This window comes from Clupea harengus, unplaced genomic scaffold (genome assembly GCF_900700415.2).
Source record: "Clupea harengus unplaced genomic scaffold, Ch_v2.0.2, whole genome shotgun sequence".
Lineage (NCBI taxonomy): Eukaryota > Metazoa > Chordata > Actinopteri > Clupeiformes > Clupeidae > Clupea > Clupea harengus.
The window spans coordinates 60,421-77,768 of record NW_024879692.1 but is presented as its reverse complement, the minus strand read 5'-3'; the positions used below and the strand labels follow the sequence as shown (position 1 = coordinate 77,768).

At 42.2% G+C, this 17,348-nt stretch overlaps 2 protein-coding genes across 2 annotated transcripts; one reads left to right on the top strand and one right to left on the bottom strand.

The window, feature by feature from the left end:
- The first annotated feature begins 723 nt into the window (after positions 1-723).
- LOC122129897 lies at positions 724-4,678 on the top strand. Its single transcript, XM_042704628.1, has 2 exons — positions 724-4,378; positions 4,518-4,678. Exon 1 carries the CDS (start codon positions 724-726, stop codon positions 4,198-4,200), a length of 3,477 nt encoding a protein of 1,158 aa, XP_042560562.1. The 3' UTR covers positions 4,201-4,378; positions 4,518-4,678.
- Positions 4,679-10,151: 5,473 nt separating this feature from the next.
- LOC122129896 lies at positions 10,152-14,946 on the bottom strand. Its single transcript, XM_042704627.1, has 4 exons — positions 14,633-14,946; positions 11,078-11,231; positions 10,639-10,748; positions 10,152-10,544 (listed from the first exon to the last, which is right to left on the bottom strand). The coding sequence occupies exons 1-4, from the start codon at positions 14,795-14,797 to the stop codon at positions 10,239-10,241; spliced, it is 735 nt and encodes a 244-aa protein (XP_042560561.1). The 5' UTR covers positions 14,798-14,946; the 3' UTR covers positions 10,152-10,238.
- Between the last annotated feature and the right edge of the window lie 2,402 nt (positions 14,947-17,348).

Genomic DNA, 17,348 nt, shown 5'->3' with positions numbered 1-17,348 from the left:
TTTGGTGTGATTAATTATGATTTGATAGCTCTGTCACTGTGCTGTCAGATTGTAACCGGGAAGGGACTTTTGTTTTGAAAATACAACTTTTATTGTGAAGCAGGAAGTGGTCCTCATGACAGGAAATACAGGAAGTCAAGTCACTTAAGCACAGGTAGTGTGAGTGTTTGGGAAGCATATGGTGACTGCTAAAGGGGGACTTAACCTGCTGGCCACTACCAGGGATGCTACTGGTAAGACAATGTTTGATGTTATCTGGTAATCTATTGCAAAAGTGTGCTTTAGTGTTTGAGTTTTGTGGTAGTTTACATGCACTGTTGTTGTTTGTGTATTTGATGGAGTGCTGTATTTTATGTTTTGTTTCTTGTAAAGGTTTTCAACCTGATAAGACGTGTTGCATTAAAGAAGTATTTGAACTCAAATAAAACAAAGAAGAATGAAGAAACCGTCAGAGTCGTTACCCATTTTAACCCTGTTGATGGCCAAGGCCTTTTTCAAGTTTGGGCAGAAGTTAAAAAACCCCTGATAACTTGACAGTTGAAAACCAAAGCTGATTGATAACCAAAGAGCTGCATCAAGACTAGAAGATTATTGGCTTCAGTGAGTCCAGAGTGTGGATGCAGAGGAGAGTTGCTAGACAGCAAGGCTATTCAAGAGGCATTGGGAACCCAATCAGTTAACCTAAATAAATAAGTTGGAAGTTAAAGAGAAATCACATTCAAGATGGCAGCCGAAGCTCTCGGCAAAACACTGGATCAGCTTAAGAAATACAGGATGGTTGCAAAGACCTCCTTAACCAAGCAAGCTAACTATCTCAGTCGGAAAGCAGGCTATTTAACTGAGTTAGAACTCAGACAAGAATTTGCAAAGCTCTCTGCCGATTCAAGGAAAGTTATTGAGGCCAACGATGACTACAGGACTGGGTTAGAAGCAGAGCTAGCAGCCAAAGAAGATGGTAAAGATGATGTGCTAAGTCTGGAGCAAGATGCAGACCTAAGTAAATACGGCAGTGAATGTGAGCAAAAGTTCAATGACGTAAAGCAGATTGTTCAAACCAACCTGTGGAGCAGATATGGATCAGAGATGCTAGAGGCTGCTTTTGAAGAAGCAGAAAAAGCCTGTAGGCATACATATGGACTACCTGTGGAAAGCAGTAACTGTGAAGGATTTGAAATCCAACATAATGTAGTGGGAAAGTTGATTAAAGAAACATCTGACGCATTCGCAGCCTGGGAGTCATGGATTCCTGCAGCAGAGGAAAGAGACTTTCGAAAGCGAAGCAGGGAGCTGAGAGTAGCTTACAATGAGCTAGACATGAGAAAAGGTGAATTTGCCAGAGCCCGGAGAATATCTGTGGAGAAGCAAGGCACTGGCGTGAAACAAGAACACACTGGACCGACAATACCAGTAGTGAGAATTAAACCAACCAAACTGCCCACGTTTAGCGGCTGCAAAAGAGACTTCCACCGCTGGAGGACAGACTGGGAAAGCCTTCAGAAGCAGGGAGAGCCAACCGGTTCGCCAGAGGTAAAAAAGATTCAGCTTCTTGATAGTGTGGAAGAAAAGATTGTGAAAGATCTCCGCTTGTCGACTTACAGCACAGCTGATGATGTCTTCAGAGTGCTGGCAAATAGGTATGGTAACAAATGTGCCATTGCTCTAGAAATTGTTGATGAGCTTGAGAAGATTCAGCCAGTCAGAGGAAATCAGCCGAGAAAAGTAGTAGACCTTATTCAGACCATTGGAAAAGCTGTCGCTGACCTCACAGACCTAGGAAGTACCGGCGCCATCAAAAACCCACTGGTGGTGAGGTCTTTAGAGAGCAAGCTTCCTGAGGGTTTGAAGAAGGACTGGCTGATGTTCATGGTGGATCCTAGCAATGATGTCACTGAAGATAAGCACTTTGACATGCTATTAGCTTTTCTGAAGAAGCAAGAGGAGATCTTCGAGAGGCTAGAGCACCTACAAATCACAGACAAGCCAGAGAGTTCAGATAAAGCAGAAAGGACATTTAACAAGAAATATGCCTCAACTCAAGCCACAAAGGGTGAAGATGCTGAGGATGGATGCATTCTCTGTGGGGATGAGAAACATAAGGACAGGATTTTCTTCTGCAAAAAGTTCAGGGCTCTGAAGTTATCAGAAAAGGAAGCTGCTGTGGAAAGGATTGGTGCATGCAGGGAGTGCTTAGGGTGTCATGAGTATGATGACGGCTGTAGAGACACTTACCTGTGCAGGAATGTAGACTGCAAAAAGAGAGGCTCCTCAGATCACCACTTCTTTCTCTGTCCAAGAGGGAACAGCAAGAGGCGTGAACTTGAGAAACCTCAAACAGATGACAGAGACAAAAAGAACTTAACTGAGGAACAGAAGAGATTCTTGGGTGAACTTACCCCTGAGTTAGCTGAGAGGTGCAGGAAGGCCTTCACCAATAATTCGTCGAACGTCAGCTGTCCAGCTAAGAACCAGGTGAGCCTCCTCAAAGAAAGTGGATTGAGAGAACTTCCCGTCATTATGATGTTAATGGAAGTGACCGCTAATGCAGGTCAAAAAATCGGAGCCCTGGTGGATCTGGCTTCAGACACCAACTACATTACTCATAAAGCAGCCAAAAGATTGAATCTTAGGAGTGAGAAGATCACACTAATTGTGCATGGAGTGGGTGGAATGGCTACCAAAGTAGCCACAAGAAGATACCTCCTCAGAGTTCGAGTCAAAACCTCCAAGGGAACTGAGAGGGCCCATGAACTAATCTGTTATGGGCTGAAGGAGATCGCCAAAGTTCACCGAGCTGTCAAGCCTGAAGAGCTGACGAGATTCTTCCCAGAAGTTGAACCTGAGGAGCTGAGGAGACCTGAGCAGATTGAGTTGCTCATAAGTCACAGAGAAGGGAGACTTGCCCCACAAAGGGTGAAAGTTGTTGGAGATCTCGTCTTGTGGGAGAGCCCTCTTGGAAAGACAGTGGGCGGAGCGCACCCTGATCTGTTTGAGCAAGTAAACATGACGGCACATGAGTCAAAGACACACTTTGCTCGTTCTATGAGAACAGCTGCCATCAAATATGAGGAGATCCCTGCTGAGGTCCCCTTCATGACCAAGACAGTTCACATGCAAGACACCATCGGTGAAGCTAGGCATACAGCTGCAACTCACCGTGACGTCCTTGAGTGCAAGGAGGCGCGAAGGGTACTGGAGGAAGACAGCTACACGGATGATGTCCTAACATCCCACAATAATGCAAACAGACTGAGCGAAGTGACCAAGGAGATTGAGGAAATTCTGCAAGCAGGTGGATTTTCTCTGAAGCCATGGGTCCAGTCTACGCAAAGTGGGAGGCAGGAAAGGGGAGTAGCAGACACCACAACGAGGACACCCTCTGAGACGCACAAAACATTTGTCCTGCCAAGTCAGTCAGCTGAGGAAGTGGTAACTGACGCCAGGGACAGCATCAGTAAGCTGCAGAGGAAGGCCTTTTCAGCAGTAATGACAAGAGGTCAAGTGAAGAGATGCCGAGGGGTCACCACCCAGGACCACACCAAAGCTGAAGACTCTGTTGAAAAAAATGATACTGACCCAACCCACCTGATTGTCTGCCCTGATGCATCGGGAACTGATCCAGAAATGAGACAGGGTGAAGTTGTGCTGAGAGTAGCACTTTCAAACTCAGCCTTCAAAAATCTTTTGGAGGTCAATAGATTTAGCTGCTTGTCCAGGCTGGTGAATGTCGTTGCTTGGGTAAGACGGGCTGCTGATAGCTGGCTAGGCCTTAAAAACCAGACTCCAAAGAAATCAAAGTGGGAGGCATCACCCTCAAAAGAAGAGGGGTCATATGAAGTGAAAGATGAGGTGAAGAAGAGAGTGAGGCTGAAGGTGTGGGGTATCGTGTTCAGTTGCATGGCATCCAGAGCCATTCATACTGACATTGTCAGTGACATGTCCGCAGAAGGATTTCACTCCAAACTCTCTCCTGCTGGGGCGAGCTTGAGAGGAGACCCAGGAGACTTCCAGTTTGAGGGTTACCCCTACAAAAGGCTGAGAGTGATCCAGTCGGAGGTGAATAAGTTCTGGAAGAAGTGGTGTCAATTGGCAGGCCCGAATCTCTTTGTAAGGAGCAAGTGGCACGCTCCAGAGAAGAGTGACGTGACCTCCTTGGGTTCTGGCACCAGGAGCTCAAGTGGGAGGTGTGCTGTCAGATTGTAACCGGGAAGGGACTTTTGTTTTGAAAATACAACTTTTATTGTGAAGCAGGAAGTGGTCCTCATGACAGGAAATACAGGAAGTCAAGTCACTTAAGCACAGGTAGTGTGAGTGTTTGGGAAGCATATGGTGACTGCTAAAGGGGGACTTAACCTGCTGGCCACTACCAGGGATGCTACTGGTAAGACAATGTTTGATGTTATCTGGTAATCTATTGCAAAAGTGTGCTTTAGTGTTTGAGTTTTGTGGTAGTTTACATGCACTGTTGTTGTTTGTGTATTTGATGGAGTGCTGTATTTTATGTTTTGTTTCTTGTAAAGGTTTTCAACCTGATAAGACGTGTTGCATTAAAGAAGTATTTGAACTCAAATAAAACAAAGAAGAATGAAGAAACCGTCAGAGTCGTTACCATTTTAACCCTGTTGATGGCCAAGGCCTTTTTCAAGTTTGGGCAGAAGTTAAAAAACCCCTGATAACTTGACAGTCACTATTGACATATTCGTGTCCTTTCGTTATCTTAAGTTTGTAGCAGGCATAGTAGCCTAACCGCAGCTCTGGTGCTGCTTGGTATTAGTGGCTTGTGTAAGCACTTTATGGGAATTGTGCAATATTGTATCACTATTTATATACAAGCTATTTATTGCCACACTGATCTTAAGTATTTATTGATAAGCATCTATTTATATCTCTGCCTGCAAATAAGACATCAGAAAATAAAGTGCATTATTTTCATACGCCGCCTCCTTTCCTCATTCATTTAATTGAATAACCCATAGTGGGGAATACCGGGTCCACGACACCCTTGTCCTAGCTAATTCTGATTCTTAGCCAAGCTTCAGTCTGGTATAGGTTACATTGTAAACGTGTAAAAAAGGGAAACATGGAACATGAAAAACAAATGTAATTGTAAAACTGGACAGAACAAGGCAAGCTAGCTTGACATAGCTAACCTACCAGCTTTATCTTACCACTATGTTAAATATATAATGAAGATACAATCATGTTTTTTGATGCTATTGCTGTATGCCAACATGCATTTCGCTAGATAACATTATAATATCATGTCAGTAAACTAATTAATTACATATATCAATATTCAAAAGTCAGGGACATTAACTTAGCACAGCAATCACTCTGCTTACCTCGATATACTACTTTAAATTTGAGGGCGAATTTTTGAAGGCTAGCAACTTCTTTTTTTGAGGGAGACAGGAAACGCATTGAAAGGAGTCATTCAGGAGTCATTCTTGGGGCCTTTGAACTCGAACATATCTTTTAAGTAGAGCCAAGGGTGGCTCATATCAGAGGGCTCAGTTCAGGCCGACTCTGGATCCATGTTGAATAGGCAGTAGTCAGGCTGTCTGTTGAATGTTCAGGTATAACATGCAAGGCTACCGCTAGTGCTGCTGCCGCGCACTCTGATATCATTGGATAGAGCCACCTGATTGGTTTAAACTCCCAAAACAGCAACACAATCCATAGTTTTGTGTAGGCAACATTTTGGCGAAACTGTGTTCATAAAATGTAACGAGTAACAACACATATTGTAGAAATGTAGCGGAGTAAAAGTATAGATAATAGCTAAAAAATGTAATGGAGTAAAAGTAAAAAGTATGCACTATTATTTTTACTTAAGTAAAGTACGGATACGTAAAAATTTACTTAAGTACAGTAACGAAGTAAAAATACTTCGTTACATTCCACCACTGGTTGGGACAGCTGTTGTTGAAGAAAGGACCCCTGCGTCCCCTTCTGGTTCATACACAAAAGGCCCTTGGGTTAGAAGTGATAAGACTGTTGGCCCAGGTGGGGCACTGAGCCCATAGGAAACCCCCTCTGTATTGGGGTTGGAAGGAAAGGCGGGGTAGGTGAGAAGTATGGTTATTTAGCAACAGGACGTCAGGAAAGGGTTAAGAGAAATTTTATTGGAGAGAGTGAGAAAACAAGAGATTGATAGAGCCTAGCGGGGGTTTAGAAGAGAGTTTTGGAAGTAACTAATATGACAAAGGGGTTAACTGATAAGAAAGAGCAGGAGGCAAAAGGGGTATATGGAGGTATGGTATTGTGAGAAAAGTTAAAGTTAGAATGGGCTATAGATAAGGATTTAAATGAATAAATTAGGGTTTAAAACATTAGATAATTTATTGAAATAAAATTAAAAATAGGGTAATTACATATGCATTTATAGATTGAGGGAATAGGAAAATGGATAGACAGAAGGAAAGTGGTTTGAAGAAGGTACATGGAAAGTAAGAATGAGGAGGTAAATTGGGAAGTTGGAGATGGAGAAAGAGGGGTAGGATATGTAATGTTTCACTTATTAGTTTTCACATACAGATGAGAGGAGAGACAGAGAGAAGGGGAGCCGTGAGCAGGCTTCAGTGGAACCTGAAAGCAAGCCAGGTTGAGAATGGAATTAGATGGGTGATATTTAAGGTTGATGTAAGGAACTGTGTGGGTTTTGTGTTAACTCCTTGAAAGTATATGTGAAAATAACATGGTTTTTAAGTGTCTCTTACAGGTTTGGTGGAAACATTAGTAAAAGTGGTTCAGGCTGAGGAGCAGCAGGAACAAGATGGTTTATTTGTGTATTTGGAAGGAATGGTATGACTTGAGGTATATACTAGTGATGTATCCTGGTGTAAGTGGGGTGATTTAGGATTCGAGCCTACCATATGACTAAGGGGGGTGAGTCTTTATGCTTTGATAAGCCACGTGTGCAGGGTTTCCTGTCAGATAGTGTTTCAGCAATTCATTTATAGCCAAACTTAGATGATATTATGTACATATGTGATGATATTAGTTCATGGGATAAGACCAAATTGATTTAAAAGAGGGGTAAACTGCAGGCTTGGTAAACTATTGAGCTGTTATTGTGGCCACATGACAACTCTATACATGTTATCTGCCTTGTCCATTTGCACGCACTTTTTAGTTTTAAGTGCGTAAGGGGGGAGGTATTAGGAAAATTAAATGTATGGGGTTTTGGTCACCCTATTTATGGGAAGAATTGGGATAAAATGTTGCATAACGCTATGTTTGTAGCATCTATAATGAGGAATAAAGGAGTAGAGATCAAACCTCGGGGTATGTTATGGGGTGTGGGTACAGGTAATACCCACTGATATGCTTCTTTAATCTTTTTATGGCTCAGGAATGAAGGGTAACTTGGTACCTGAGCTCAGCGGGAAATAGATAAGTGAATGCCAGGGATTTGGCCGCTGAATCTTATTGTTCCATTTGGAATGTGTTATACTGAAAGGTATAAGTGTATAAATATGATAAGGGAAATATAGATATTATAGTAATGGATGGGTTTTATATGATGGGTTAAGGTATGTCTGAGGACAGGACTGAAGCTAAGAGATGGTAAGTGTCATGAGCTGTGGGGAAGAGAATGTAGCTGAATGGATGGTAGTTTATTTAAGGAGCTAAAGTAAGGGGAAATAGAGAATCTTAATTGAGAAAACGAAAATGGTCTATAATTATATGTAAGGTAACTAGGTAAACTACTGAATCTTTAAGTCTACATGAGGCAGGAGCGCTGCACAGAGCAGTCATGCGCTGGGACACAGGAGTCAACTGGAGGAAAGTGAACGAATGGATGAACTGAAGGTGGGTCAGCTGCATACAATCATGGGTGTGATTGGAGACGAAATGCAGCTGGAAGTGTGGATGTCATGGAAGGAAAAGGTGTGTGAGTGTGCCGAAGGGGAGTTGCTGAAGCAGACTTCAGCACAAACTTAAAGGTAAGTATATGTTGTATGTGGGAATATTTGTTTTAATCAAGCATTTGGGGAATTATTTTAGTATAACATTAAGACATATGTGGGAAATTATGGAATGCAATCTCTGGATATCGTACTACACACTTTGGAAGTATGCCTAGGAAATATGTGAAAATTATGTGTATAGATTGTTTTTAATCTTTGGAATTATATATACACAGGTGGAAGCTTATGGACTGGTCCAGTCGGGAGACTGGTGATGGGTTAAGGTTCTTAAAACAAAAGAATCTCTAGCCAATAGGGCTGAGAGGTGAAGGGGTTAAGTGTGTTGTATCGTATTAACTGTTTTGCAGGACCACTAGGTGGTGGGACTACCACAATTCAAGCGAGCTGAGTTGGAGTGGGGACCATTCAGATGTAGCAGCTCGACCTGGGTGAAGGGCTGCCAAGGTCATGGACATGCTGCAGTGGATGGATGTGTCTACCCTTGGGGGAAGGAAACTGATGGAACATGGTCAGAGGAGGCTTTCCGGCAGACTCAGATGGAGGACCTCATCAGTGGAACTTATAAGAAGATGTTTGTTGTGGGACATCCATAACAATTCTACAACAGCACGCAGAACATTCATACATATTAGGACTGTACCACTTGCATAACATTGCATACATAACTGGATCTGTATTGTTTATATTTGTTGGTTGATTGTTTATATTTGTTGGTTCTGTATTGTTTATATTTATATTGCTTGTTTTGTTTGTCTTAATGTTTGGGTTTCTGTATGTTTGTATGTATTGTATTGTTGTATGTTTCTTTATATTTTACACAACACTGCATTCAGAAACTGATGAAAAAGAAGATGTGCATGGTCGCCTTTCGCAGTCTGCGGAATGCAGGTGTCGCTGTACAGGACAGGGCAGTGGGTTCAGTTTTCACCTTAAAATAAGAAGGTTTTTGCTCCCACCTGTGGGGATAGGGACATGGCATATCGGGAGTAAAGGAACACCAGAATATGGATACTGATATTGTTACACCTACACTGCAAAAAAGGTTGGCCCCAATTTTAGATATAAACACTTATATCTAGCAAAAAATGATTCAAAAGTAGTGAAATTATCTGTCCATGCAGCAAGATAATTTTACTTGACAAGTTATCTTAAAATAAGCTAGCTCTAGTCTAGAATCAAGCAGTCTCTGATTAGTGTTCATGTCCTGGAAGTAAGTTCATAGATGCTAAATTCTAGATAAGAGTACTTGAAATAAGTCTCTGATTAGTGTTTATGGGCTGGAAATAAGTTCATAAATGCTAAATTCTAGATAAAAGTGCTTATAACCAGTCTCTGATTAGTGTTCATGTGCTGGAAGTAAGTTCATAAATGCTAAATTCTAGATAAAAGTGCTTATAACCAGTCTCGGATTAGTGTTCATGTGCTGGAAGTAAGTTCATAAATGCTAAATTCTAAATAAAAGTGCTTATAACCAGTCTCTGATTAGTGTTCATGTGCTGGAAGTAAGTTCATAAATGCTAAATTCTAGATAAAAGTGCTTATAACCAGTCTCTGATTAGTGTTCATGTGCTGGAAGTAAGTTCATAAATGCTAAATTCTAGATAAAAGTGCCTATAACCAGTCTCTGATTAGTGTTCATGGGCTGGAAATAAGTTCATACATGCTAAATTCTAGATAAAAGTACTTATTATTAGTCTTCCTGTGTCAGAGCAACAAACAGTTAGATACTTAATATAAGAATATCATTAATTCAAACTCATTAAAACTGAGAGAAGAACATAAACCAGTTGCCTCATATTTAAATAAGTAGGCGGTAATCAAGGAAGAGAGGGCACGAGCATGTGTTCCAGACAGCAGACCAAAGCATTCATTTCCACACAAGTAACGTCACAGGGTCGTACTGAAACATGCAAGATTGTGCTGTATAATAAGGAACCACAAACAAGGATTATCAGCCAACGTGTTCTTGCTTTAATTCAGGTACATTGCATTGAATAAAAGAAGTACGTTCAGAGATGCATATACATTCAACCAAATAAGATAGAAACAGGACATCTGTCAGTGTGTAACATGTAAGATAAGGAACAAAGGATTATCAGCCAAAAGAATGTCCTGTTTCTATCCTTATTGGTTGACTATTTTATTCAATTGCAATATACACTGGCCCTTAATTAAAAGGTAGAACACCTACCTTTAATTAAGGGCCAGTGTATATTGCAATTGAATAAAATAAAAAATAAACAGTCAACCAATTAAGATAGAAACAGGACATTCTTTTGGCCTGGGAGCCCCCTGGGAGAAACTGAGCTATTTCGTAGTAAATTCCTTCCACTCAGTCATAGTCTTTTTATATACCCTTGTGGCATCACTCTCATGTATTTCATCAGAAAGAACCTCTGTCTGAATTACAGACAAAAGTGTTGCAATGCATTTTGGGTACGTTAAATTAAAGGCATAGTAGTACGCCATCAGTGTGATCATGCCATCGAATACGTTTTCCAGGGGGCTAACAGGAACCTCACCAATGGCGAGAATGCACACAGTGCCATCGTACAAAAGGACTGGGGACGACAGTGGACGCGTCTCCAGGTATTTGTTGGGATCCTCGTTTCCCTACAATTGACCAAATGTGACACATGTCAGGATGTGGAGTTCATATGAGTAAAAACAAGGGGAAAAATGTGGAACACCACAACATAATCCTCACCTGGAGAACATGGATGAGAGCCTCACTGGCATTTCCAAGACGTTTTGGTGGCAGTTTTGGTGATGGGAAGAGAGAGGGTAGTGATTGCAGAAGGGCAATGGTAAACTCCGCTGGGTGGAAGCAGAAGTGGAGAAAACTCAATATGCATTGAACCTTACAATAATACTCTACTTCCTAGAAATACTTCATTATTACTTCATAAATACACAGCAAATAATCAAAATGGAAGTTACTTCAGTTAACGACACAGATGAACAGCAAAATGTTTCCATTATATGGGATAAATCTGTAAAGACCTGGCATGAGCCTTGGGTTCAACTGTTCCCATTTGAAGAGAATAGAATGGAAGAGACATTGGGATTTGCAGTATGCCAGATGCATCGTACACATGCAGACAGAAGTAGGATTAGGACCTGACAAATTACAATACAGAACATACCTCCATACGTATCAATAGGAAAGGGTTTTTTTAGGACCTTCTTCCACAGACCATATAACTGCACATTGGCACAGAAGTTTTCCCATCTGTTCTTGGTCTCATCGATGTATCTTTTGTTGGTGCCACCCAAGATACGCCCAAGCTCATCGATTGCCTACAAGACAAAATTGGGCTTCAGTAGATTTACTAAGTTGGTGATTGCACTGTAGGCCGCAACATGAACCACGAAAAGTCCTTTAGAAAACGAATCCCGCTCCACAGGCGCGCATCTACACAATCTTTAGCTCATAAAAAAGAACGAGTCGTGCTTAGCTACCAAAAAAAAGTTCGTCGCTGACTTTCCAGTCAATTTTTGGTGCGTCTATGTTTTATGCCGAACTAGTTTCTTCAGAGCGCACAAGGATCTTGGTCGCGAGTGCTGGCACTTTACGACACGTGATCATGCTACACCAATAAGGTAGCTGCTTTTTGTCAACAGAGTTGCAAGATGGCGTCCACCATGCCTTCGTCGTGCAGTACGGAAGACGAAGAAAATACACCGGAATGTCTTAATAAATCAAAAAACAAACATTGTTTTATGCATATTACTTCAGTCAAGCACGAGGAGGTACATTATTTCACCACTACACGATGGAATACATACAGGACAAGCCTACAAACGTGGCTCGGGTTGGAGGGTGAGTCTCGAGACATGGCTGAGAACTTCAAACACTGTGTTGATGTGGAGTTTGAAAATATTCCCGAGGATGCATGGGCCAGCTGAGGAAGGCCTTAATTGAACTGGTGAAAGCCAATGAAGGCCTTGATGCTTCAAACTACAGGTAACTGCAATGCATTTTTCTCTCAAGTCTTATTATTTGTCATGTGCAAGTCCAGCTTTACACAACATGTGTGTGACAGGCCTGAGAAACTGTTTTTAAGTCTTGCTGTTTGCACAGACATGTACCAGTTGGCAACAAGGAGAATAGCTGGTGTGTGTGTGTGTGTGTGTGCGTGTGTGCGTGTGCGCGTGTGCGTGCGTGCGTGTGTGTGTGCGTGCGTGTGGTGTGGTTAGTGATGTTGTGTGCCTTTCTTGGGCATCTTTGGTGTTAAATGTGCTGTATGGCAGATAGGTTCTCTCAAGTCTTATTATTTGTCATGTGCAAGTCCAGCTTTACACAACATGTGTGTGACAGGCCTGAGAAACTGTTTTTAAGTCTTGCTGTTTGCACAGACATGTACCAGTTGGCAACAAGGAGAATAGCTGGTGTGTGTGTGTGTGTGTGTGTGTGTGTGTGTGTGTGTGTGTGTGTGTGTGTGTGTGTGTGTGTGTGTGTGTGCGTGCGTGCGTGTGTGCGTGTGGTGTGGTTAGTGATGTTGTGTGCCTTTCTTGGGCATCTTTGGTGTTAAATGTGCTGTATGGCAGATAGGTTCTAGCCTGTTATGTCTTGTACCACCTCCACCACTCTCTGCTTTTCATGATACTCCTGTGACTCTTAATTGTCACTGTTTTGTTGTGTTGCAGACAGGATATGTTGAAGAAGAGGCTGACTCGTGATTTCCCCCATCAGTATCAAAAACCTAGAACGGTCACGTAGAGCTGATGCAGGGTCACAACGCATACAAATCTTAGACCCGGATCAGAGGACCCCAACCCAATGGAAAAAGTTTCTCTCAGAAGGAACAAATAAGGAAGCACTTGCCGAATTCCTGTATGTTGCATGGAAAAATGCAGACCTTACAATAGTGGGCAAAAACCTCTGCTTGTACATCGCACATACAAATCAATGTCACTGTGTGACTGTTAAGGAGAGTGTACAGTCTGTTCGTGTTGTTGAAGACCTGTTGTTGTTTTTACATGCACAACATGCTGCACGGGAGCATAAAGCTGTCATTATCAAGAGCTCTGACACTGATGTGGCAGTCATTGCTGTAAGTGTGTAGACAGATTTCCCATGCAGTTTATATGTTTTCACAGGGACTGGCAACAGGACACGTATCATTGACATTACCAAGGTGTCATCAGCAAACAAAATATAAGTGCTCCATCACCTGCTGAATGTGGTTGGCAAATAGAGGATGGGACCTTGCACCTGGATGACCAGAAATCCGGCCCCTGACAGTGGTTTGCATGTGATACACTGCGGCTGCAAAGGTGCCTGTGAGACAGGAAGATGTTCCTGTTTTTCTGCAGGACTGTGTTACAGACTTATGTCGTTGCTGTAATTGTGCCAACACAAAAGAAACTGAGGAACTGGAAGATAACTCTCCTGACACTGACAGTGAGGACTGAGTGTCCTTAATCTGTTATTTCTTATTTAGTTTTGTACAGTTTTATATATCATATTTCATATTTTTCATAAAGATTGTTTTTATGGTTCATCAGTGTTGTTTTCATTTGTGGAAGAATGAATGAATGAATGAACGAACGAACGAACAAATGGTCATTGGTATAAGTACAATTACTGCCTTTTATTGATACAAGGAAGGAGGTTTATTTGTCACATACATAGAAATACTAACGTAAAGCATGTAGTCATTGTGTGTGTTCAGGATACGGAATGCTTGAGGAAAGAAGCTCCTCCTCAGTCTCTCTGTTCTGGTCTTGTAGCAGCAGAGACGTTTGCCTGACCTCAGTGTTTTGAAAAGTCCATGGTCAGGATGTTAGGAGTCCTTTACAATACTTTGGGCCCTGGTATGTAGTCTTCTCTTGTAGGTCTCCTGCAGAATAGGGAGAGGTGCTCTGATGATGCGGCACTGCAGTCACAGGCTGTACAGTTCCCATACCAAGTGATGATGCTGTCAGGACACACAGCTGATGGGTGCTGATGCTATGAACTTCCTCAGCTGACGTAGGAAGTACAGTCTTTGCCTTGATTTCTTCAGTGTGTGCTGGGTGTTCACAGTCCATGTTAGATCGTCAGTAAGGTGTATTCCCAGGTATGTCAAACTTGATCTAAATGACTTAACATAAGCATAACATTATCGTATATTTGCCTCATTGTTCTTATGGGACGCGGCTATGTATACAGCACTATTTAGAACCCATTTAGCCCACTTTTGAGGATGTTCGGGTGTTTTCCTCTTTATCGGTAACGTTGAATCTAACCACGGGAGCCGCCATCTTGCCATTCTGTTGACAAAAAGCAGCTACCTCATTGGTGTAGAACGATCACGTGTCGAAAAGTGCCAGCACTCGCGACCAAGATCCTTGTGCGCTCTGAAGAAACTAGTTCGGCATAAAACATAGACGCACCAAAAATTGACTGGAAAGTCAGCGACGAACTTTTTTTTGGTAGCTAAGCACGACTCGTTCTTTTTTATGAGCTAAAGATTGTGTAGATGCGCGCCTGTGGAGCGGGTTGAAACGAAAACAGTGTTCATGTTGCGGCCTACTGTGGTTCGAACGGAGAAGGGCTAACAAGGAAATAACCATCAAGACTGCACCTTTAATTTCAGCTGCCACCTTTGTGACCTCGAGCAAGGCAATTGGACAGAGATGCTCTGACGCTGGCCCTAAGGATGTTGCTTTGGAAAAAAGTGTTTGCTAAAAGATAAAGGGTGCAAATGACTCACATGTCTAGGATCTTTAAAACATGGATACGCATCCATGACCTTGGCGGCCCTGTCTTCTTTCCTTATTGCGTCGGAATCGATGAAGGCCCGTCTGGCCTCAAACTCCAAATTCAAAATCTGAGCAACATCACATTGGTTCGGCTTGGAGTTAGGTCTGCTGTACATGGTACTTAAGGTCTTATAGTGCCTTGCTTGGGTTTTGCGGCTGTCCTGGTCTAAACATAGAGAAAACACCAGAGAAAAGATCAAATATAAGGACGCCAATCATGTCATACATGCACACCCCTAGAATGGCTTTCCTAAACATAAGATGAGTTCATGATAACAGCTCTTCATAAACAAAATCTTACTGTGGTGGAATATTTTAGCACTCATTTACTTCTGCATTGGCATACCTGGACTGAGCTCATCATCGCTCTCAGGCAGTAATATAGTTGAAGCTAATGACACATCGGTTGAAGGAGTTGAAAGTTCACTCTCATCTTCTGGACTCGGTTCAAAGAGTGACCTCTTCTGTACCCCCCGTTATGGCATTCGGCCTTGCCTTTTTCTTGGGGACTTGATGTTTTGCACACGCTTGTACATTTTAGAGTATACAGTCAGCTGTGGGAAAGAAATGTTTGAGTCATTACTCCGCCTTTCCCAGCCAAACCCCAGTACATTAGTTGAAAGAGAAAAAGCACTTACATAAGGCATATCTGACGAGTCGCGCAGCATAGGGTAATAATCTATAATCTTCTGTGCCATTGCCTGGATTTCATTTTTTGAAGGGTACATCTGTTCTTGACCTGAACAACTGGCACGGAGGATAGCCACCATGCTCGTTACGGTGTTCCTTATCAGTCGGCAAAGCAGTTCTCTAGACATCTTACACTGTCTTTCTTTCCCACTGCGGAGCAGTTCAAAATACTGGCTTCTGACCATGTCTAGTTCGGAGTCTGAGTATACCACATACTCGGGAGGATCCGGCATTTTCATGGTTTTCGGTTGAATTCTTTTGGGGGTGGAGGTTTGGGGCTGGCTTGGCAACATGACACTTGTGGATGGCTGGTTGACAGCTTCATCCATTGCATTCTCACTCTGTACCTGCAATTGGGAATTAAATCAAATTTGAGGTTTCTGTGTGGTGTCAAGTCAGAAAAACAGTTAGTAACATCATTATATACATGGCAGGTGACGAAACTAAGAAATACCAGTGTTTCCATCAACAAAATTTTATTTAACGAATAAAAATGTCACATTTTGGGCTGTAACCACCTTCTAAGTAGGGCATTTCTATGCCATTTTTTTTTTCTTAATTGGGATTCTCAGTGACATCATTCTGCCCCAATGGGTCAAAACTATATTACAGGAACACCCTAATAAGGAATTGTATCAACCCATATGTGTTAAACTTGAAGTACAAGTTATAGGTTAGGATTAGACCTAGCAGCCGATCCACCATTAGGTCTATGCTGTACCAAACTTTTGTCAATCTTCCTACGAACAGCTGTGTGATTTTGAACAATCAGGCTTTCTCTAGCTATGCATGTGGACATTTACCTTTGGATGAATGCCATCCCACAACTTCTTTCTTCTCATAAAGTGCTGTGGTCCAGGAAAAAGATCCAGCAGATCATCCCGACTGAGGGTTTTCAAAATCCCTTCATCAACCTCGGCAGCTTTAAAATTACAAGAAACATAATCAGCTTGTTACGAATGGTGGGTGATGTGAAGGACTCAAATGCACGACTCAGCACAGGGGTAGGTTGAAAGGGTTAAACATTTTACTAGCCGGGTTCGGTACACAGGTAGGCAGTCCAAGAGTGGCAAACAATCCAAACAAGGAAAAGGCAGGAGAATAGTCGTAGTACAGGCAGAGGTCAGAAGCACGAGTAATCACATTAACCAGGAGGAAGCGCTAATCGCTAGGAACACAAGGAACAGCGGAAAAAACAAGGAACATACCAGGTAACAACAATTTACGAAGACGCCACGAGAAACAAGAAAACAAGGACTATATATACACACAGGCAACAGATAACGAGGGACAGGTGAGAACAATCAAGGCGGGGCAGACAAAGACACAGGTGGACTAAACAAGGGGAATTAACAGGACACAGGTGAAACCAATAATACAAACAAACCGGGAGATTGGGAACAGGTGAGGGGTGGAGACACGGACAACAACAAGAGGGCACATGGCATAGACAAACAAACATAGGAAAGCACATGGCGGGAACAAGGAAGCACGAGGACAAGACAAGGGAACAAACATGTGACAACACAAGGGAGACAAACGCAGAAATTAAACACGGACAGAACACAGACCTTACACAGCTTCACATCAAACCATGATTTCATTTTTTTTCCAATGCACTTTCATTTCACAGCAACTTCACATACAAATCACATCATTACTCTGCCAACTGCCAAATAGGCCTATAGTACTCATTGAATGTGCATGAAATTGGCACCACCCAGTAGCCAAAGTAAAAAAAAAAAAAAAAGCCCTGAATGTAACCTCAGAGGTCTGCGAAACATGCATTCATGATGCATTTTTAAGGAACAGGCTGATAAAATGGTCCAGTATGCCGAATTTGACTAGCCCTACTCTGAAGATGAAATCTGAGTTTTGAACCCCATTCCTGCAAAAGCTATTGATTGTAACATAACACAATATATTTAAGTAAGGGATAATGTATTGTCCGCAGGTCATTATCCAAAAATAAATCCA

Coding starts and splice junctions, on each gene's coding strand:
- LOC122129897 (XM_042704628.1), top strand. CDS start 724: ATGGCAGCCGAAGCTCTCGGCAAAACACTGGATCAGCTTAAGAAATAC.
- LOC122129896 (XM_042704627.1), bottom strand. CDS start 14,797: ATGTACAGCAGACCTAACTCCAAGCCGAACCAATGTGATGTTGCTCAG. Junction 11,232..14,632: donor GTTTTAAAGATCCTAGACAT/GTGAGTCATTTG, acceptor TTTGTCTTGTAG/GCAATCGATGAGCTTGGGCG. Junction 10,545..10,638: donor CTCTCATCCATGTTCTCCAG/GTGAGGATTATG, acceptor GGTCAATTGTAG/GGAAACGAGGATCCCAACAA.